At 51.4% G+C, this 21,336-nt stretch overlaps 1 protein-coding gene and 1 pseudogene across 1 annotated transcript in view; both read right to left on the bottom strand.

Annotated features, from left to right (window-relative positions):
- Positions 1 to 13,121, bottom strand: part of DLG3 (discs large MAGUK scaffold protein 3) — a 30,443-nt gene extending 17,322 nt beyond the window's left edge. The window contains exons 1-9 of the mRNA XM_026451790.1: positions 12,418 to 13,121; positions 9,015 to 9,065; positions 8,168 to 8,292; positions 7,826 to 7,995; positions 7,380 to 7,516; positions 6,902 to 7,046; positions 5,658 to 5,817; positions 3,860 to 4,016; positions 3,337 to 3,439 (exon numbers count right to left, since the gene is read on the bottom strand). Of these exons, the coding sequence (XP_026307575.1) occupies positions 3,337 to 3,439; positions 3,860 to 4,016; positions 5,658 to 5,817; positions 6,902 to 7,046; positions 7,380 to 7,516; positions 7,826 to 7,995; positions 8,168 to 8,292; positions 9,015 to 9,065; positions 12,418 to 12,774 (1,405 nt within the window). The 5' untranslated portion in view covers positions 12,775 to 13,121. The remainder of the gene's footprint in view (positions 1 to 3,336; positions 3,440 to 3,859; positions 4,017 to 5,657; positions 5,818 to 6,901; positions 7,047 to 7,379; positions 7,517 to 7,825; positions 7,996 to 8,167; positions 8,293 to 9,014; positions 9,066 to 12,417) is intronic.
- Positions 6,645 to 6,806, bottom strand: LOC111536136 (annotated as a pseudogene).
- Positions 13,122 to 21,336: the final 8,215 nt, after the last annotated feature.

A 21,336-nucleotide genomic window follows, 5' to 3' on the forward strand; every position in this document is an offset into this window, starting at 1 on the left:
AGCGAGCCGAGATCGTGCTACTGCACTCCAGCCTGGGCGACAGAGCCTGACACTGTCTCACGCACACACAAAAAAAGTTCTAAAACTTACTGTGGTGATGGAGGCACAACCATACCTAAAAGCCACCGAAATATATACCTAAATGAGGGAACTGCACGGTAAATGACTTCTATCTCAACACCATTTTAAAAAGGAGACCAATTGTCTTACTCTGATTGTTCTAATTAGTCAAACCTATTTTTTAAGCTCTCATGCTAAAGGCTATCTAGGTAAAGGCTGCACTGGTTTGGCAAGGGCACCTCAGAGGCCACCATGGAGATCACTCTAACCTTCCCCTGCATGTCCATCTTTCTTTCCCTTACACTCTTCCTAATCTCTCCTCTGTTATTTCCCCAGTCTCCTTCTTGCTGCTCCTCCACTTTTAACTAGGTGTTAGGTTCCTCAGATGTTCACAAGCATGGTCGGTCCCAACTAGTAGACCTCAGGATTAAGCTGATTTGCTGACCCTCTGATGCTGACCTTCGGTAACTTTCCCTTCTTAGGCAAGTTATATCTTGGTTCTCTTGTCATTGTTTCAGTATGGGGAATTGGACCACTCGATCCTTTCCAGCTCTCACATTCACATGAAGAAAAAAAATTCAAGTAATGAACACTTACTCGGCCAATCACATGCAAAGTCTCTTGCCAACCGCCATACATGTACTTGGATTATTCATTTTGTAAATACCCACCGTGATGCAATCCTCTGAAGAACCACACTTATTTATAAATTGATCAACATGGAGTCCTTATTTTTAAAAACTAGCACTTTATCAAAGAAAATTTAGAGCCCAACACAGAATGCTTGACAGTCCCTCTGGACCAGTCTCCAGGGATCTGTTTTCAAAGGGGGAAATAAAAAAAAAGCTTTTGCATGTTGGGGACTTGTTGGATTTACCAAACCAAAGGAGGAAGTAAGATTGATTGGGGTGGCAGAGCCTTAACAACAGTGGTTCACCTAAATCCTAAAAGAATAAAGGCCTTATTTGGCAAGTGGTAGAAAGAACTAGCATAAAACAGCACCTCAACCTACATTATAAACTCTCAGAAATATGCTCAGAGAGCAATAAACACTGCAGGAATCCCCTTACCCTGGACAACTTGCAGCTTTTTATGCAAACCAGTTGCATTCCCCCAACAAGTCATAGAAATATGTAGTCACTAGTATCCAGCATCCCCCCACCACACACATTCACAGTATTGTTTCCATGTGCCCAACATCAGAGAGCAAAACCGAAAGAAACATCAATTTCTCCTACAACATACACACACAAATATGCAAGAAAAACCATTTCCTTTGCAGAACCTGTGTTGTCTAAGTTGTGGGCATGAAATGCAAAAATATTAGTTGCTAATAAAAATCCGACAGTTAGCTCTGTACTGGAAAGCGAACAGCACACACATAAATCATAAAAAAAACAATAACCCTAAGGTGTGTTCCTCATCAGTAAGCTGAAAACCAAACAAGGAGAGAAATGACTCAAAGTGTCTATGTGAATCCCTCTTTCCCATTACCTCAGACCAACAAGCTCTCTCTCCTGTGAGTTACCTCCTTACACTTCTGTCCTCGATCAGAAGAGCCTCGTGGAAAAGGTCGCAGGCTCTCTCTTCTTTCCCTTCAGGCTCTTGAGGCACTGAAGGAGCATGGGGGAAGAGGAACGGAAAGGACAAAGGTAGGCGCTTTCCATCCCTCTCAGCTTGGCGACAGGGCTCCCAGCCTCTCCCCCTCTCATCGCGGAAATAGAGCACCTGCCAGGGAGAGATCGGTCCCTTCCACCTTAGTAACCGGCCCACAGGGCCTAGGTGTCCCAGGAGCCCAGGCGCTGCAGCCCTAGGCGACAAAGGGGAGGAGGCGAAAGAAGTCGGGAATGGTACGAATCCCTTGCAAACAAAAGGGAGGGGGCAGAATACCAAGCCGTTCGCGGCTGTTCTCAGAGGTGGCCAGGTTGGGTGGAGAAATGGGTTTTGGGGGAGGGGAAGATTTAGAAAATTCCTCTGGGGCAAGGGATTAGGGAGCTGCTTGGGGGCGCAGCAGCCGGCAGGAAGGGGGCTGAGACAGGACAGAGGCCCTGGGGCGAGAAGGGGGCACAGCTCGCGGTGGGGGAGAGGTGACGGCCAAGAGGTGAAGGCCAGACTGGGCCCAGTGTGGGGTGAGCGGGAGCAGAGCCCCGCGCGGCGCTCCGAGGGGCCCTGAGGAGGGTCTCAGGAGGCTGGGGGCACGCAACGAAGGCATTCGGGGGAGAGGGCAGAGTTGGGGGACGCAGTGTTGGAAAAGAGGCTGAGAACGGAGCCATAGAGAGGTTAGGGGGGACTGCGAGGGGGCCTGACCCCCGTCCGCCCCACCTCACCTGGCGCCGGGTCGGAGTCCAGGTCTAGTGCTGAGAAAACGCCAGCTCCAGCCAGTCCCTCCGTCCCGCGCGGGAGACCACGGACACAAAGCGGGGCGCGCGGGAGGAGGGGAGGAGAGAGGAGGGGTAAGGAGGGAGGAGGAGGAGGAGACGCCTGAGGCGCGCGAGTGGGGGAAGGAGGGGCACCCGCCGCCCTCCTCCTGGGTCAGGGGGCGGGGCATGCGGCTGGAGGCCGCGCTCAGCCGGCCAATGGCCACGCCACCCGCCCGCAGGCTAGGGCGCGCCTTCCCGCGGCTCACCTCGGCACCTGGGCCTCGGTTGGCCCCAGCCAATCAAACGCCTTTATTTGCAATGACCAGCCCCGCCCATTCGCCCCAGCCAAGGGCTGCTCACTGAGAATACAAAGAAGGCCCCCCGGAGGGGAGGGAGTAGACTCCAGCTCGCCTATCCCAAGGGCATGATATCACCTTTCCAGCGCGTTTATGGGTCTTTCACGGTCATCTTGAGGGGAGGGGAGTGGGGGTCACAGAGGTTTGGCCCAAGATCACTTAAGAGGTCGGATCTCTTCTACCTGAGGTCCTTCTAACCAAGAGCTGCTCTCCTCTTCCAGGGAACACAGTTCCCTGTCTTCTCCTGTGGGCCCTCCGCCCCCTCCTCTTTTTCCAATCGCCCTAATCTTTGGATGCTGCTTCCCGTAGGCTGCTGCCCACTACTGGCCTTCTCCTGCACTGCAGCCCACATCAGCAGGCTCTGAGCACAGCCTTAATTGATGCTTCCAAGCCGCCCAAACCAACCCCTATCCAGAAGGAAAAGGAGAGAGGAAGAGGTTACTGCCCTAGGGTAGAAGGGACCTGGTCAAGTGGCTTTGTTACCTAGGATGGCAAAAAGCCAACACATAATGTAAGTCTAACTCCCCCACATCATCTCTTCCCACCTTCCCTTCTCCTACCTTCAGGTCTGTACTGGGCCACAATGGTGACTGACTGGCCGGCCCGTTTCAGAGCAGCTGCAGCCTGCTCATGAGTTGCATTCCTCAGATTCACTCCATTCACCTGTCCAAAGAGAGAAGCTGTGAGCCACCCCAAAAGCAAGAAAGGGGGTCCTCTGCACTAGCAGTTAGGTGAGGGAAATGGGTACCCCACCCCTAAGCCTGCTTAGACGCCTTTCCCAATATTCCAACCTTGCCCCTAAAACAAGGCCTAAAGGATACGACATCTCTAGTGTAATAATTATCTTCATAAAGGTCGAATGCCAATCAGGGTTAAGATCCAAGAGGCATTCATTTCCTCCTCAAAGATAAGTCTGGTCCTGGTCCCTGTCACTAAGGATGTCTACAAAAACAAGATAAGTATTCTCCAGTCCCTAGCCCTCCCCTCATCTCAAGAAGCATTCCTCGGAGGAAGTAAGGTCTCTCGCTCTCCAGTTTACACTGGCACAGTTCCCATCCTCCCACCTCTCCTTTGTCTCCTCACCGATAAGATGCGGTCTCCCCTGCGCAGCTCCCCACTCAGGTCAGCTGGGCCTCCTGCCAGGATGAAGGAGACAAAAATGCCTTCTCCATCCTCTCCTCCTACGATGTTGAAGCCCAGGCCTGTGGAACCTTTGTGCAGGATGATCTTGCGGGGCTCTCTGGTGGGAAAGGAGTGGAGGAGTAAGGACTAGGTAGATACGGACTATTGTCCTTTGAGGGCCAGCCTGGAACAAGGTCCATACTTGCTGTAGGGAGTAAGGATGTGGTTCCCTGTGTATGATACCCAGAGCCTCCCTTTGTCTCCTGAAACCTGCTTGGCTGCTGTTCTGTCAGGTGCCAAGTTTCAGTTCCTCTTCCCTCCCTTCTTTCCAAGGGCTTGCAGTCAACTTCCCAGTGGACAGTCCCCTACTCTCTCGGGTCAACAAATTCCTACCCTGAACTTCAGAGACCAAACCTCAGAGCCCACTCACTGGTCCTCTTCCTTCCCAGATACTCCTATCCTACCAATCCGTGTGATGGACCCTGGACCACAAGAAGAGGAAGCAGTTAGGGGCGGTGGAGTCACCCTGGGGTTGACTGCACTCATCATCCACACGAAGTGCACACTTACTTCACAGATACTCTTCTGCAGTCTCAAAATTTCACCCATCAACTATGACCCCTCCTACCTGCTGCCCCAACAACATATTTAATCAGCAGCTAACACTATGTAGTCCCAGGGGGTGGCAGCGCCTGGCTTCTTAGGGGGACCCCAGGTTCCCAAAAGGAGTTTAGAAGCCAAACTGAAGAGAGCAGACAAGCACATGAAAAATGCGAGTAAAACTAACCACATCTAACGAAGCCCTCTGTAAAAGGTCACAGTGCCAGCAGCCCAACTCCCAGGGCACGTTCCCGGCCCACCGCCTTCACTTGTTACAAGCATCTTTCCTCGGAAGAGCCCAAAGCCCCAAGCAAGACTCTTCCTTTCTTGCTCCCAGTCTCAGGGGCGAGGCTCCCTCCCTGAGTTCCGGATGCTCTTGCTCCTAGCCCTCCACTCCTACCTGGCATCCCCTCCGGGCCGCAGGGAGCGGAGCGGCCAGGCCCACCTCTGCGAAGCCCTCCTCCAGGCCGAAGCGGAGGCGGAGCCCAAGCCCGTGGCCAAGCCGGGACCCTTGGAGAACTTGCGGGCCCTCTCCATAGCTCCTCTGTCTCTCCCCCGGCCGCCTACCCTTCCGGCTCCACTGCTGCCTGCCCGCCAGCCTCCCGGGCCCCACCCTGCAAACCTGTCCCCCGGAACCCCGGCCGGCCCGACCAGTTCCAGGCCCCGCGCAGCCGCCGCCGCCGCCGCCGCCGCCGCCGCCAGCGGGGCGGGGCGGGGCCGTTGCCGGCGAGGCCACCGGGCCGGTCAGAGTCCCGCCAGCCTCACCGGCTGAACTACTTTCTTCCCTAATTTGAAATGGTTGCAGCAGAGCGGGCTGCAACTATCTCAGGGCAGGAAACTCCGCTGCCCTCACCTCCTCAGCCCCCTAAACACTCCACCCCATCGTTTCTTTATCTGCACTTTTGGACCGGGGCCACTCACTCGGCACTCCCCCTGATGGTAGAACTTGTCCCTGCAGCCACTTCTGTCCCTCTCTAGGTCCCCAAGGCCTGAGAGAGGGCCTTGGACCCCAAAGCCGGGAGTGATGAGGGTCTTATCCTCTTCTTTTCCATACTACAAGGAGCCTGTGGCCGGCCAGAAACGGAGAAACGGATTCCTCCCCTCCCCAATTTCTGGGTAGATTGAATGGGATGTTGAGTGGGGGCGGGAGTGGTCTTACCTGGTGAAGTCCTCCTCAGCCAGCATGTGCCTGGGAATAGGAGAGTAGCGGGTGGGGGGAACCTGAGGAGGAGCAGGGTAGCTGACCTTGCTCTCCACAGCCCCGAGATAACCCAGGCTGGAGTTATGGCTTATGTGGTTGTCAGCCAAGGCAGTAAAAGCTGGAATCAAGAAAGGGAGACAAAAGTTCAGAGACTGGTTGAGGCAGGTACCCCAAACTCCGCCAAGGACTTTCCCCCACACCCCACTTCAGGTGCAAAAGAGACCAAGGGATGGTGATTCCTCAGGCCGCACCTCCCCACTCCATCCACCCGCCACCCAGGGTTCCTCCTCCGCAGTCCCTTTCTAAATCCTTGGCTCACTCCTGTGAGTCTTAGAAAGAGCTGAAGTCAAGGCAGTCTACAAAGAAAGGCATGACTAGAGGTGTGACTAATAATAATCCCTCACATCTCTATAGCCTAATACAGTTTTCCAAGGGCTTTCTCATCCATGATCTCATTTGATCCTTGCAGCAGTCCTATGAGGAAGGCAGCACATACATCATTAGCTCCTTTTTGCCAAAGAGGAAACAAAAAACAGGTGAAAGGGACTTGTGTAAGGGCACCCAGCTCTAAGGGACAGAGCTGGGGGCCGGGCACGGTGGTTCACACCTGTAATCCCAGCACTTTGGGAGGCCGAGGCGGGCGGATCACAAGGTCAGGAGACTGAGACCATCCTGGCCAACATGGAGAAACCCCGTCTCTACTAAAAATACAAAAAATTAGCCAGGCGTGGTGGCAGGCGCCTGTAGTCCCAGCTACTGGGGAGGCTGAGGCAGGAGAATTGCTTGAACCTGGGAGGCGGAGGTTGCAGTGAGCCAAGATCGTGCCACTGCACTCCACCCTGGCAACAGAGCGAGACTCTGTCTCAAATAAACAAACAAAAAAACAAAGACAGACCTAGGATCCGGACTCAGTTCTGTGCACTATCCTCTGCAGCTTCTCTTTTTCCTCTTTTTAAAATTCACTGTCCATAGAAGTTGTCAAAAATTGCCAATGCTGACTCTATGGCAAGTCTTCACAGTGGGGCACTGGGCAAAGTTTTCAATTAATAATAATGGCACCTCAGATAAACCTTATTGGCTGCTACAGTGCCACCACTGAGCAAAGCTGCTTGGCCTCTCTTAACAAGGGGTATGAACTTCTTCCCCTCCAGAAACCAGGGGACAGAGCTTTAGGCCAGGGACAGGGGCTGATGAGTACGTACTGCTGGCGTAGTCAGGGGGAGCGTACATGTCGTTGAGGTGGAGGCTGCCTGGCTTGGCCACCTTCAGATACACCATATCAGATGTGTTCTTCAGTGAGGCCACAGCTTCCTCGTGCCTCACATCCTGCAGATTGGTGTTGTTCACCTAGAAGACGAGAGGCCTCAGGCTGGGACTTGGGAGAAGGAGAGGCTTCTCCAGGGAATCCGAGGGATGCCTTTTCAGTGAAATTCAACAGCATGCTAACAGAGGCCCAAGTATAGTGCTATGAGGAGCAGAGGCAGGACGTAGGGGATAGGGCAAGACCCTGGCCACAGAAAGAAGTAGGGCCTTTGTATCTGGGCAAACACAACACAGATGATAACTCTTGAAATTCCCCCATGATGCCTCATCCCTGAGTGAGGTTTAGGCAGAGTGAGGGGTACTGGAGCTCCTCCTCCCTACCCTACCATTTGGGCATCCCCGTAAAGTCTGTCTCACCGCCAGCAGCCGGTCCCCGATCTGTAGGCGTCCATCCTTCTGAGCAGCACCCCCCTCAATGATCTTGGTGATGTAGATGCTGTTGTCTCCTGGGATGTGCTGGTTGCCAATACCCCCAGCAATGCTGAAACCCAGGCCTGAGTGGGAACCAGCAGGGGGTGGGAGAGGCCCACAAGGAGAGGTTAAAGTGTTGTGGATCCCAAATCCAAGCCCCCTCCCCCCGCCAACCCACTGGCCCCACAGGAGCTCCCTCCGGGGGATCCAAACACTAAGCTGCCATCCCGAGATGAGTAAGGGTGAGGCCTGAGGTCAAAAACGTAGGCTGTGAGTTGGAACAGGGGGAGTCAGGCAAGGAGTAAGGCCATTCCCTTCCAATTCCCTATGGGGCCAGATGGGATCTGGGGCCTAGGGCTCTGGCTGGAGCACAGGAACCTGGAGGGCCGCACCTTTGGGCCCTTTGAGCAGGTTGACCTCCATGATGGTCTCGGGTGGAGGCTGTCGCCTCCGCACCACCAATCGCACCACAGGGCCTGCCTCCTTCAGCGCCTCCACCGCCCGGCTGTGTACCACCTCCGACACGTCCACCTCATTCACCCGCAGCACACAGTCATTCACCCTGTGGGGGAAGCCCGAGACGCATGACACTGTGCCCCCACCCCTCCACTCCCTCTCCTGCTTCCTCCCACTTCTCTGTCCTCCCCTCCTGTGCCCTCTGCCCGGGCAGGCTTTCCTCCGCTCATCTCTATCCTGTCCTTGCCACCCACAACCCTGCTTCCAGGCCATCTCACCCCAGCCTCCCATCCATGGCAGCTGCTCCACCAGGGATAATCTTGGTAATAAAGATGCCAGGGTCATCAGGGACATGGGGATTGTCGATGCCACCTGCAATACTGAAGCCCAGGCCAGAGTTGCCCTGCAGAAGTGGGAGGAAAGGCACAGTCTGTTCACTCTGAGGGCAAAAAAGAGAGTTCTGGGTACCCCATCTCCCCTTATGTCCCAGAGCTAGTTCTCCAGGTCTCAGAAGGGGCCATGGCAGGCTGGGCACATTTGTCAGAAACCCAGCCTCTGCTGACCATTCTGGGAAACCCATCCCCTCCCCAATACCCCAGGCCTCAGTGAACAAGGTCAATTAATATTTGCTAGTGAGTTGATTGATTGATGCAGTGAAGCGGCCTCTGAGGGCCGCTGTTTCTCCGTCCTCTTAATGCAGGTTCCCCCATGGGTCTTGAAACCATGATTCGGTGGCCGGGCGCGGTGGCTCAAGCCTGTAATCCCAGCACTTTGGGAGGCCGAGATGGGCGGATCATGAGGTCAGGAGTTCGAGACCATCCTGGCTAATACGGTGAAACCCCGTCTCTACTAAAAAATACAAAAAACTAGCCGGGCGATGAGGCGGGCGACTGTAGTCCCAGCTACTCGGGAGGCTGAGACAGGAGAATGGCGTGAACCCGGGAGGCGGAGCTTGCAGTGAGCTGAGATCCGGCCACTGCGCTCTAGCCTGGGCGACAGAGCCAGACTCCGTCTCAAAAAAAAAAAAAAAAAAAAAAAAAAAAAAAAACCATGATTCGGGGGTCTTCCCTCTCCTGGCTCCAACCCTCTCCTTCCCTTTCCGCTTTTCTCCCCTGGCAGACTCACCCGCTCAAGTACAATTTCCTCATATTTGAACATGCCATCGCTGCCATTCACCTAGGGGGAGACACAGGCCATTCCCTTAGTGCCCCCTGCCCTTCCAGTCATCTGCCCCTTGGTCAGTCTGCCTCCTCCCTTACTCCCACAGAGTAGAAGAGCCCAAGTGCACCCCAGGTCACCTCTTGGCCACAGATGAGGACAGGCTAACCCGGAAGAGGCCACTCCCCACTCACCCCCCACCCCTGCTTTGCTTCCAACCATATCAGGCCAAACCCAGCTGCTCATGTAGCCCAGATCAATTGTCTGAGACTGAGCCAGCCAGTGATGCACTCACCGAGAGGCTGGGCTTCAGTGCCTCGGGGTTCACTAGGAGGAGTGCAGGGCTGGCCTAAGGGGGATGGCAGAGATGGAGCATGGAGGGCAAACCGTGCCACACCCAGTGTCCATAGGGGATACCCAGTGGCCTAGACAGATAACCCTTCCCCTTCTGAACCACAGTTCTCCCTGACTGGGGGATCATAGACTCCCACTGTGTCCGAACTGGAAGGAGAGCAGACATCATCTTGTCCTATCCCCTTCATGTGACAGTAGGTGACACGGAGGCCCAGAGAGGACATGGGATGTGCCTAAGGGCACACTGGGAGTTAGCGGCAGAGCAATGGGATCTCTAGGTGTTCTTTTGGTTACAGTAAGCTCTTAAGGCCCTTGATGTTTTGGTCACTCATCCCCATACCCCAGCAGAGCTCATGGGAGAAAGGACAGTTGCCCCACTTTGGAGCACCTCGTGAGTCTTCACTCTATACCTCCTTCTTGGACTCCAGGAACCCAATTCCTCAAATAGGCAGAAGGAGTCAAAGTCCTAATCCATTTTCTACCAAAGGAGTTTTGGCCCTGAGCCCTTCATGTTTCCCAGCAGAAAGGGTGAGGGTGGGAGCTGGTCAGGAGTCAGAGACAAAGCCAAGGGTGGGACTGGAGCAAGGTAAACAAGATTCCCCATGAGGGAGAAGTTGGTGACCCACAGACTGACTGGCGGCAGAGTCCGTGGTCTTCAATATGCAGTAGCCATGCAAGAAGAGGCAAGGGAAGAGGTCGGAAACACAGGGGTGATTCGACCAACCCACAGAGATGGCCTCCCAGACAGGACATGTGTGCATCCATTTGTCAAGTGAAAATGTGATTCTGTACATACAAGCAGCACCTGCCTGCTAGCTCTCACTCTTACCTCCAAGAATGGAAAAGCCCTCTTGCCTGTCTCCCCAGGTATCCTGGCACCCCTCCCCCACCTTTCTCTGGCTATGTTGTCCCTTCCCTGAACTCTGGCCTGCTCCTCAGAAGGGGGGAGCTGGAAACCAGGGTGGGGGCTCCTCCACATGTCCTGCTCTGCTTCCCCCATCCCACCTCCACCCCACACAGCTTTGGCTTCAAGAAGCAGAGAGGAGGAGAGGGGGAGAGGACTAGCTTGTCATGCCTCCACCATTTCTGGGCTGGCCCTACAGCTGTGGGAGTTGGTGGGAGGACTCCGGCTGCAGCCTTACCCTGGTCTGTGACCCCAGGAAGAAGAACTGAAGGCTCTTTAGAGACCCGAAACCAATACAGCTACCTTAGGTACCATGCAACAGACACAAGCAAAAGGACCCCCATGTGGCTCTTGTGTGCATTTGGTGTACCATGTGTGCCCACATGTGACAAACCAGGCCTCAAGCCCAGCCCAAGTGGTACCCAGAGGCTTCCCGTTCCCAGTGGTACACCCTCTAGCCCCCACCCCTACTCAGGGACCTTGTTCTCAGGGCCAAGAGCCATCCAGGGATCAGCCCTGGCAAAGAAACCTTGGCCAATTGGCCCAGCCTGGGATTGCCACCTGTCTCCCAGCCAGGCAGGACAAGCATAAGAGGGTGTTTGCAAGGGAAAGGCCTCCAGGACAGAGGGGGCAAAGGAGAGAGAGGGACTCGCTGGAAAGGGCAAGAGGCCAAGGCAAGGGATGTGGGGAAGCAGTAAGTGTGGACAGACAGAAGGCCAGAACCGAGGGCTCTTCTCCCCAGGAAGTCCCCACCTTTGCCTCTGAGTGAGAGCACATCCTATCCCCAGAGGGCAGAGGCAGCCAGAACGGTCACCAGCTTGGGGAGGTCATCACCTGCCCTCAACAGCAAAGCCTCCTCTTCCTCTCTCCCCATCCTAGGAGCTGCAGAGCCAGATAACCAGACAGGCCCTCCGCCTTGCGTGCCAGGGACCTGGCTCTGCCAGCCCAGCCTCCATTTTGCTGCTTCTCCCACAGATGCTCCTTCCATTTTCTAAGCTGGCAGTTTAGGCTGGGAGTGGAAGCCGGAGTTGTGCCCAGCACCCAGGGGCTCCCAAGCTGTGCCAAGTCAGGGCTGGGGGGGCTGAGCCCTCTCACATCTGGAGATACCCAAGGGGGACATGCCCCACTGGGGCCAGTCCCTGCACCAGGGCAGCTGCCCCTTGCTGGCTCCAGGCACCATGCCTGCTCTAGAGCAAGGAAGCTTGCTTCAGTTCCTTCAAATCTCCCCCCCCCCCCCACCCCACCCCGGCACACACACTTCAGAGCTGCTTGGACAAAAGAGTCTGTCCTCAGCAGCCTCTCAGCCTTGCTTGGGACGTGTCTCTCGCCTCCTTCCTCTCCCCTCCCTTGCCTGTCAATCGCCTCTCACCAGAGACAACACACACACACACACACACACACACACACACACACACCAGGCACACGCGTGCACACTCTTGCAGCCACATGCTCACACACATATACATGTAGCCACACACACAAACACAGCCATCCCTGCAGCCTCCTCTACAGAGACCTCTCCACATTCAGAGTGATATCTCCACACATCCATGTGCATATCCACACACAAAGGGACTGGGACGGAGAGGGACTCATGGCATCGAGGGATGAAGCTCAGTGAGCCGGGCACATGGGCTCCTCCACACGGATTCCCGGCAGCTCCACTGTCTTCCTCCACACACCCCAACATACATACACACACATATGTCCCCCCTACGCAGAGCACCATGCCCCCTCCTCCCCTCCTGTGGAGACACACACCACAGGCAGCCCCCGCAGAACCTCCCGCCCCCTGCCAGACACAGAGACATTGCCAAACCCCCACACTGAGACAAACCCAATTCCCCCACACAGGAAAATGTGCCCCTCCGCCATGCCCTTACCCCCTGACACACAGGGCTCCTCCCAATCTCCTTCTAATGGAGACCCCCAAACAGACCCACACAGGGAACCACACATTTCCCACCACCTCTCTTTGCCCAGCTGCAATGCTAGGGCTCGGGGTCCACAGGCTTGGAGCCCCAGCGACCCCTACTGCATCCCAGGCCTCTAGGCCCCCACTCTCCAGCCCTCCTGGGTTGCCCCACCGCTCCCCACTCCGCTGGTCCATACCTGCTCATACCAGTCCCGGTTGGTACAGGTGCACTCTGGCCACCAGCTGGGGCCGCTGCCGTTGAGTTTGGGGGTGCTCTTGCCCGGGACTGGCTTAGGAGGCACCGGCCCCACATCCCGGCCGGTGGGGATGAGCTTGGCCTTGGTGCGAGGGGTGGGGGTGGCCCCCGCCTGCGAGGGCAAGGTCTGCGAGCTGTAGCCCCCATAACCCGCGCTGGCGCCGTTGCCCCCACCTGGCCCGTAGGGGTCGGGGACCTGCCAGTCCCCGTAGCCCGGAGGCTCGAGGCGCCGCAGGGCGGCCAGGCGGGTCACCTCATAGCACTCAGGGCACTTACAGCAGTGCTGGTGCTTGTGCATGGCACTGCCCCCCGCGGCTCGGACCCCCCAGCCCACGCCGGTTTCCACGCCGCCGCCACCGCCGCCGCCACCGCCGCCGCCGCCGCCGGGCTCCCGGGCACACTCACACTGCTCGGACCAAGAAGGGGGGGGCACCCGTGGGGGCGCCCGGGCTGAACGGGGCCTGGGGCCGGGCGGGCGTCCCGGGGCCTCGGCCCCCACGCTGCCCCGCACCCACGGCTCCCCCTCCAGCACTGGCGGCTCCGTGTCGCCCGTCGTGGCTCCTGGGCCGAGGCCCAGCGGCAAAGAAGAAGCGGGAGCTCAAGCAGAGACTGGGTGCTGTGAGGACCGCTTCTGCTCTGGTCCCCAGGATGGATCTGAGTGGAGTCAAGAGCATCTCTCCCTGGCTCCCTTCTCAGTTGATTCCAGCCAATCAGCGCGCAGAGGCAGGCAGCAGCAGCAGCAGCGGTAGGAATGCTAAACAGCCGCTCCTTAAAGGAACAGAGGCAGTGGCGCCCCCAGGCTCAGCCCCAGCTCCCCCAATCTCTAGGGAACTGTTGGCCCTAGGGTGGGGGCAGAGGACGTGGGCCACCAGAGAGCTCAGGCACCCGATCTTGTGCCCTTATATCGCCAATTTTAGCCTGTCCTCTGCCCACTCCACCCCATCCCACTTCCAAGAGGGAGTTGCAGGGATATGCTCAATGGGTCCCCAGGCTTGCTCTGAGCTGGGGCCACCAGAAGTAAAGACGAGGTAGCAGGATGGACACAAGGGACGTTGGAGCAGAGTGAAGGAGGTGCTTTCTCTTACAGGGAACCAAGGAAAAAAGAAGCATATGAGGCCCGCTGTCCTGTCAATACCTCCTCCACAAGACTATTGTTCTCTCTTTCTCTAGGCCCTGAAATTACTGTGACCTCACACTTGACCTTCTACCATCACCAGTAAGGAACTCAACCCTAGAACAGGGATTAACACAAAGCTCTAAGTCCTTGTCCCTGGCCCACAAACCCCTATCTCCTCCACTCCACCCCTGCATGGTTATGATGGGGGAAGGAACTTCAGGATATCAAGACGAGAGTCCAGGACAGGTGAAAAGGTAAGAAGGGATTTGAAGGAGAGAAACCCTTCTGTGGGTCTGGAATAGAGCTTAGGAATACTTGTCCAAGGACATCTCCTTAACCCTCTCCTGGCCCAGCTTGTCGGGGGAATGGAGGAAGGATGACGTACATGAAAGACTATCTTTTTTGCAGTTCTTGTTTTGTTTTTAGCTACCAATTATTGGGTCTTTACAAAGTCCTAAGTGCATAACATGCAAACCCAAATCCTACCAAGCTGATGCTATTATCATCTTCATTTTACCAATGAGAAATTGAGGCTCAAAGATATTAACACAGCTAGGTAACACAGCTGGAAGTGACAGAATCAGGATGCAAATCCTGATTATTTGACTCCAGAGTCCATGCTGTGAACCACTCTAGTACGACAGGTCTATTCTAAGTTCTCCTACAGAATTTACATCTCAGTTCAATTCAGCAAATATTCATTGAGCACCTACTCCATGCAAGACCTTGACCTAGGTATTAGGGATACAGAGATTCTTTTCTTTTCTTTTTCTTTTTTCTTTTCTTCTTCTTTTTTTTTTTTTTTTTTTTTTTTTGAGACGGATTCTCATTCTGTCACCCAGGCTGGAGTGCAGTGGTGTGATCTCAGTTCACTGCAACCTCAGCTTCCCAGGTTCAAACGATTCTCCTGCCTCAGCCTCCCGAGTAGCCAGGACTACAGGCTCCTGCCACCATGCCCGGCTAATTTTTGTATTTTCTTAGTAGAGACAAGGTTTCATCATGTTGGCCAGGCTGGTCTCGAACTCCCGACGTCAAGTGATCCACCCACCTTGGCCTCCCAAAGTGCTGGGATTACAGGTGTGATCCACCGTGCCCGGCCCTCAGAGATTCACTCTTAATTCAACAAATATGCATGGAACACTTGCTATGTGCCAGACACCGTTGTAGGATTTGGGGATATAGCAGCAAACAAAATAAAACAGAACAAACAGAACAAATCCCTGCCCTTGGGGAGCTTACCTCCTAGTGAGAGGACACAGACAAAAATGAACACAATAAATAAGTGAATTATGTAGTACAGTAGGTCCTCATTTAATGTTGCTGGTAGATCCTTGGAAATTGTGACTAACTGAAACAACGCATACCAAAACCAATTTTACCATAGGCTAATTAATATAAACAAGAGCTAAGTTCCTACAGCATATTTCTGGTCACAAAACATCACCAAGCTTCTAAATAAAGACCCAAAACACTTCTGATATTAAACATTGAAATAAATGTGAGCTATGCACACATATAGAAAGATTAATGAAAATAAGTAAATAATTACCTAATTTTTGGTGAACTAGTGAGTGACAGCAGTGGAAGTGGTGGTGGGTTGAACCAAGGAATAAATATATGCAAAGCGAAAATTGTAAGGAGCACCTCCCTACCACCATGCAGTTCAAAAGCAAACAATCACGAATATGGTGGACTCGATGAGCACTTTCTTACCTCATAGTTTATTGTGCATTTGTATGATTATCAACTACTTTACACATTTTTATTTTACAATACTTTGTATTCATCCATCCATCCATCCTTTCATGCATCCATCCATCCATTCATTCATTTTTCAATCTGCTTATTTCAGTTCAGGGTCAAGGGTGGCCAGAGCCTATCACAGCAGCTCAAGGTACAGGGCAGGAACCAATCCTGGACAGGATGCCATTCCATCACAGGGTGCACTCACATACACACCCACACTCACTCACACTGGGACAATTTAGACACGCCAATTCACCTAACGTGCACTGGGATGTGGGAGGAAGCGCAGTACCCTGGAATACCCGGAGAAAACCCACACATACATGGGGAGAGTGTGCAAACTCCACACAGACAGTGGCTCTGGCCAGGAATCGTCTTAGTTTTTTTTTTTTCCCTCATCAATGTTATAACAAAATGATGTTGAAGAAAACGACATTATTCAAAGACCTGCTGTGTATATGGTCATAAGTGCCATGGAAAAAAGACAAAGTAGAGCACAGTAAGATGGATTGGGAAAGGTAGGGGAGGATACCAAGTTGTGATTTTTTTTCAAGTTTTTTGCCCCCACAGTTTAATATGAAAGCTTTCAAACATACAGAAAAATTCAAAAAATTTTACAGTGAACACCCAATTACCCACCGCCCAGGATTCTCATTAACATTTTGCTATGCTTGCTTTATCATATATCTATCCTCCACATATCCTCTCCAACATTTTTAAAAATGAAAATTTACAAACATACTAAAATATTGGAAGAATAATACGGTGGGCACCACTGTATGTCTTCCTTATCAAGTCAACAGTTTGACTTGTTTTGACTTGTTATATTTGCTCTATCTATGTATCTATGTATCTATGCATCTATCTATATTTTTTGAACAGTAGGTGTTGCTCACTCACTCAGGCTAGAGTGCAGGGATGTGATCATGGCTCACTGCAACCTCAAACTCCTGGGCTCAAGCAATCCTCCCACCTCAGCCTCACAAGTGGCTGGACCACAGGTGTGTGCCACCATGCCCAGCTAATGCTCTATCTATCTATCTATCTATCTATCTATCTATCTATCTATCTATCTATCTATCTATCCCTTTTTCTGAACCATTTACATGTAAGTTTCATTACATGTAAATGGTTCCATTATTCATCTGTAAGTTTTTATAACTTCCTTTAGCCATTCTTTGTTTGCTGGCAATAAATTCTCTTAGCTTTCCTTTGTCTGAGAATGTCTTGATTTCCCCCTCATTTCTGAAGGATATTTTCACCAGATATAGCAGGCTGGAGTGCAGTGGTGTGACCATAGTTCACTGCAGCCTCGAAACTCCTGGCCTGAAAGTAATCCTCCTGTCTCAGTCTCCCAAGCAGGCTCCTGAGTAGGTGGGACTACAGGTGCACACCACGCCTGGTTAATTTTTTTATTTTTAGTAGAGACGAGGTCTCATTATGTTGCCCAGGCTGGTCTCAAACTCCTGGCCTTGGGTAATCCTCCCGCCTTGGCCTCCCAAAGCATTGGAATTACAGGTATTAGCCACTGTGCCTGGCCACATTTGAATTCCTTTTCCTCTGTAGGTAAGGTGTTGTTTCTCTCTTGCTGCTTTCAAGTTTCCCATCTTTAGTTTTCAGAAGTTTGATTATGGTGTGCCTTGGGATGAATTTGAGTTTATCCTATTTGGGGTTTGTTCAACTTCTTGAACCTGTTCATTTATGTCTTTTTCCAAATTTTCAGCCATTATTTCTTGAGTAATTTTTTTTAGCCCCATGCTCTTTCTCTTCCTCTTCCACATCTCCAGTTACGTAAATGTTAAGTCCTTTGTTATAGTCCCAAGCATCCCTGAGGCTCTGTTCATTTTTTTTTTCTTTGAGACTGGGTTTCATTTTGTCACCCAAGCTAGAGTGCAGTGGACAATCACAGCTTACTACAGCCCCGATCTCCCAAACTCAGGTGATCCTCCCACCTCAGCCTCCTGAGTAGCTGGGACTACAGGTGTGCATCACCACATCCAGCTAATTTTTGTATTTTTAGTAGAGACAGGGTTTCGCCATGTTGCCCAAGCTGGTCTTGAACTCCTGGGCTCAAGTGATCTGCCCACCTCAGCCTCCCAAAGTGCTGAGATTACAGGCATGAGCCACTGTGCCCAGCTCTGTTCATTTCTTTTTAAGTCTATTATTTTCTCATTGTTGTTCAGATTGGGTAATTTCTAATGTTCTATCTTTATGTTCACTGATTCTTTTCTCTGTCCTCTCCATCCTCCTTTTGAGCTCATCCACTGAGTTTTTTAGTTTGGTTATTATAGTTTGTTCTAAAGTTTTATTTGATTCTTCATTATATATCTTATTTCTTTGCCAAGACTTGCTATTTTTTAAATTTGTTTTAACCTTGTTTGTAATTGCTCATAGATTGCTCATAGAAGCATTTTTTTTTTCTGTTGGCCACTTTAGAATCTTTGTCAGATAGTTGAAATCTTTCTCTTTCTCATTCAAATTGAAGGTCTCCTGGTTCTTGGTATAATGAGTGAATTTTTTTTTTTTTTTTTTTTTTTTTTTTTTTTTTTTTAAAGACACAGGGTCTCACTACATTGCCCAAGCTGACCTTGAACTCCTGGGCTCAAGTGATTCTCCTAACTCAGCCTCCTGAGGAACGGGGACTATAGGTGCTGGGCTTAGATATGGAGTGATTTTTATTGCATCCTGGGAATTTCTGGATATTATAGTATGAGACTCTGGATTTCATTTACATCTTTTGTTTTTGGTAGACTTCTTCTGACACCATTTTCATCAGAGGAAAGGGCCACTGCCGGGTTACTGACAGGTAGAGGTTCAAGTTCAATTTCCTTCCTTGGCCTTGGTTGGTAGGTGTGGTGGGGGCTTCTCCTTTTTACTGTGCAGGGGTAAAAATTCCAGCTCCCTACTAGGCCTCCACTGATGCCTCCCTAGCTGGAAGGGGCAGAAATGCCTTTTTACTGTTCCCCAGGTGGGCTTCCACTAACACCACAGTCAGGAGGTAGAGAGATTTTGGGAGGGGAGGAGAGGGAGGCCTCACTAAATGATATGTTGTGGTGAAAGTCCTGACTCACCACCAGGCCTCCTCTGACACTGACACCACCCAACAGGAAGGGGGTCTTGTTATCCCTTGGGGATGAAAGTTTAGGCTGTCTACTCAGCCTTCTCTGACACTACCCCAGAGTACGGGGTAGCCTGGCCGGAGTGAAACTCTGGGTTATCTACTCGGCCTTTGCTGGCTTGGGTGCAGCTACAGTTTTTTTGTTTTTGTTTTTTTTTCTGTGGTGTGTGGTTGCAGTGGGTGGTTACTGTCTAAGAGTTTTCTGTCTGGCTAAACTCCATTTCCTGGTCTTATGGCTAGAGAGAACAGGCCAGTTATTGGTGTTTACATTTTTTTTTGTCTGTGCCCATTGGCATTTCCAGGCTGCTGGTTTCTCCAGTACCTGGTCTGGAATATTTGATGCAACAAGAAAACCCAGGGAACTCATCACCTCGAGTTCAGGTCACTGGGGTTCCTAGTTAGTCTGTCCCCTTCCTCTTCTTTCATAGTCTTCTTATGTTTGTCTTATATATAATGTCCAGAGTTTTAGCTGTACTTAGTGTGAGGAATAGGGAGAGGTGTGTCTATTCTAACTGGGTCCATAACTGGAAGTCTTCCATCTTTTTTTAAAAATTAACTACATCAAGTTTTTGAAGAGTGCCAGTCAATTGTTTTGGATTTGTCTTTTTCCTCATGGTGTCATTTATCTCGTTCCTTTATACAGTACTCCCCCTCTTATTCATGGTTTTAACTTTCCATAGTTTCAGTTATCCATGGTCAACTGCAGTCTGAAAATACTAAATGGAAAGTTCCAGAAATAAACTTTTTATAAGTTTTAAATTGTATGCTGTTATGTAATGAAATCTTGTGCTGTCCTGCTCCATCTCACCCAGGATGTGAATCATCCCTTTGTCCAGTGTATCTACACTGCATACACTACACACCTATAAGTCACTTAGTAGCCATCTTTGTTATCACTTCAGAAAAATACAGTATACATAGGGTTTGGTACTATCTGCTGTTTCAGGCATCCACTGGGGGTCTTGGAACATATTACCCATGGATAAAGGAGGACTACTGGGCCGGGCGCGGTGGCTCAAGCCTGTAATCCCAGCACTTTGGGAGGCCGAGACGGGCGGATCACGAGGTCAGGAGATCGAGACCATCCTGGCTAACACGGTGAAACCCCGTCTCTACTAAAAATACAAAAGCTAGCCGGGCGAGGTGGCGGGCGCCTGTAGTCTCAGCTACTTGGGAGGCTGAGGCAGGAGAATGGCGTAAACCCGGGAGGCGGAGCTTGCAGTGAGCTGAGATCCCGCCACTGCACTCCAGTCCGGGCGACAGAGCAAGACTCCGCCTCAAAAAAAAAAACAAAACAAAAAAAAGGAGGACTACTGTACCCTGTATTTACCGTAAACTGGAAATTAAAATAGAGGGAATCTTAAGTAGGTTGGTCAGGGTAGGCTTCACCAAGAACGTGGCATTTGAGCAAAGAATTGAGGAAGGCGAGGAAGTGAGCCATCAGAAGGGTAAACCTGGCAAGGGGAGACCAGTGCAAAGGTCCTGGGTAAGGAGTGCAAAGGTCTTGGTGAGGAGTGCATCTGGCTTGCTCAAGGAACAGCAAGGAGAATCAAGTGACTTTAACAGAGAGTAAGGGAGGGGAGAATGCCAGGAGACGAGATCAGAGATTTAATAAGGGACTAGATTGTGTAGGACCATGTAGACCAATGTAAAGATTTTGGCTTTCCTCTCAGAGAGATGGAGTGCCATTGGAGGGTTTTGTGCAGAGAACTGGCATGATGTGACTTGGGTTTAGCAGGATTGGTGTAGCTTCTTTGCGGAGAATAGGCCATGGGGCGAGGGTGGAAGCAGTGAGACTAGTCAGGTGGCTGCTGAAATGATCCAGCTGAGAGGTGGTTGTGACTTGGACCAGCGTGGTAGCACCAGAGATGATGAGAAGTGGTTGGATTCTGGGTGTACGTTGAAGGGAGAGCTGAAAGGATTTGCTGACAGATTGGATACAAGGTGTGGTTCCAAGGATTTTTTGCCAGGACAACTGGAGATGTGAAATTGCCATCAATTGAGATAACGACAGTTTTAGGAGGGGTCATGTTTTGGGGAAAAGGTCAGCTGTTCAGAAATGAGCATGTTGAGTTTGGGATGCTTATTAGATATCCAATTGGAGATGAACACAGGCCCTGTCACCAAGGTGCTCAAAGTGACAGAAATGGAATATGGAAGCAGATCATTACCATACTTGTGAAAAGTGGTATTTCAGGAGGGTGTATAGAAAAGCAAGTTATCAATTCTGCTTGTTGGGGGGAAGGGGACTTAAGAAAAGTTTCACAAAGGAGGTGATATTTTCAGTTTGGTCCCAGAGGGTGACTGGGCGTTCTTTAGGCAGAAAAAAGAAATGTATTGTTTTCTGTACTCCTAGATCTGGCACACAGTGATTGCTCAATCAGACCCAATCCAGTCACTATTTTTGTGAGTTTGGACATTACTTAACCTCTCTGAGACTTGGTATTGTAATCTGTGAAAAGGAAATAATCACAGTGTTCTTGTGAGGGTTGAATGTAGAACACTTAGCACACTGCGTGGTACATAGTGGGTTGGTGTTAATTATGGTCAAATGAATGAATGAATATCTTCCTTAATGACCAAATCTAGGATAGGCTGGTAACCCAGGAGCCTAGTCTTTTCTATGATTAACAGTTTGTCAATAGAGATTGCTAGACTCCTTTCAACCTCTGAACTGCTCTGATTGAAAAATAAGCATTGATAAGCCTCGATTGAATGGAGAAGGTCAAACTGCCCTCCTCAGGCCCCTTCCTTACCCACTTTTTTGTCCTATCCCCTTTAACAGGTTCCTTCCTCCCTTCCTCCCACCCTCCCTCTCTCTTCATTTTTTAATGATTGTGAGCAAAATCCCTTCAGATTCATAGTGAGCTTCTCCTCAT

The sequence above is a fragment of the Piliocolobus tephrosceles genome, chromosome 12 (assembly GCF_002776525.5).
Source record: "Piliocolobus tephrosceles isolate RC106 chromosome 12, ASM277652v3, whole genome shotgun sequence".
Taxonomy (NCBI): Eukaryota; Metazoa; Chordata; class Mammalia; order Primates; family Cercopithecidae; genus Piliocolobus; species Piliocolobus tephrosceles.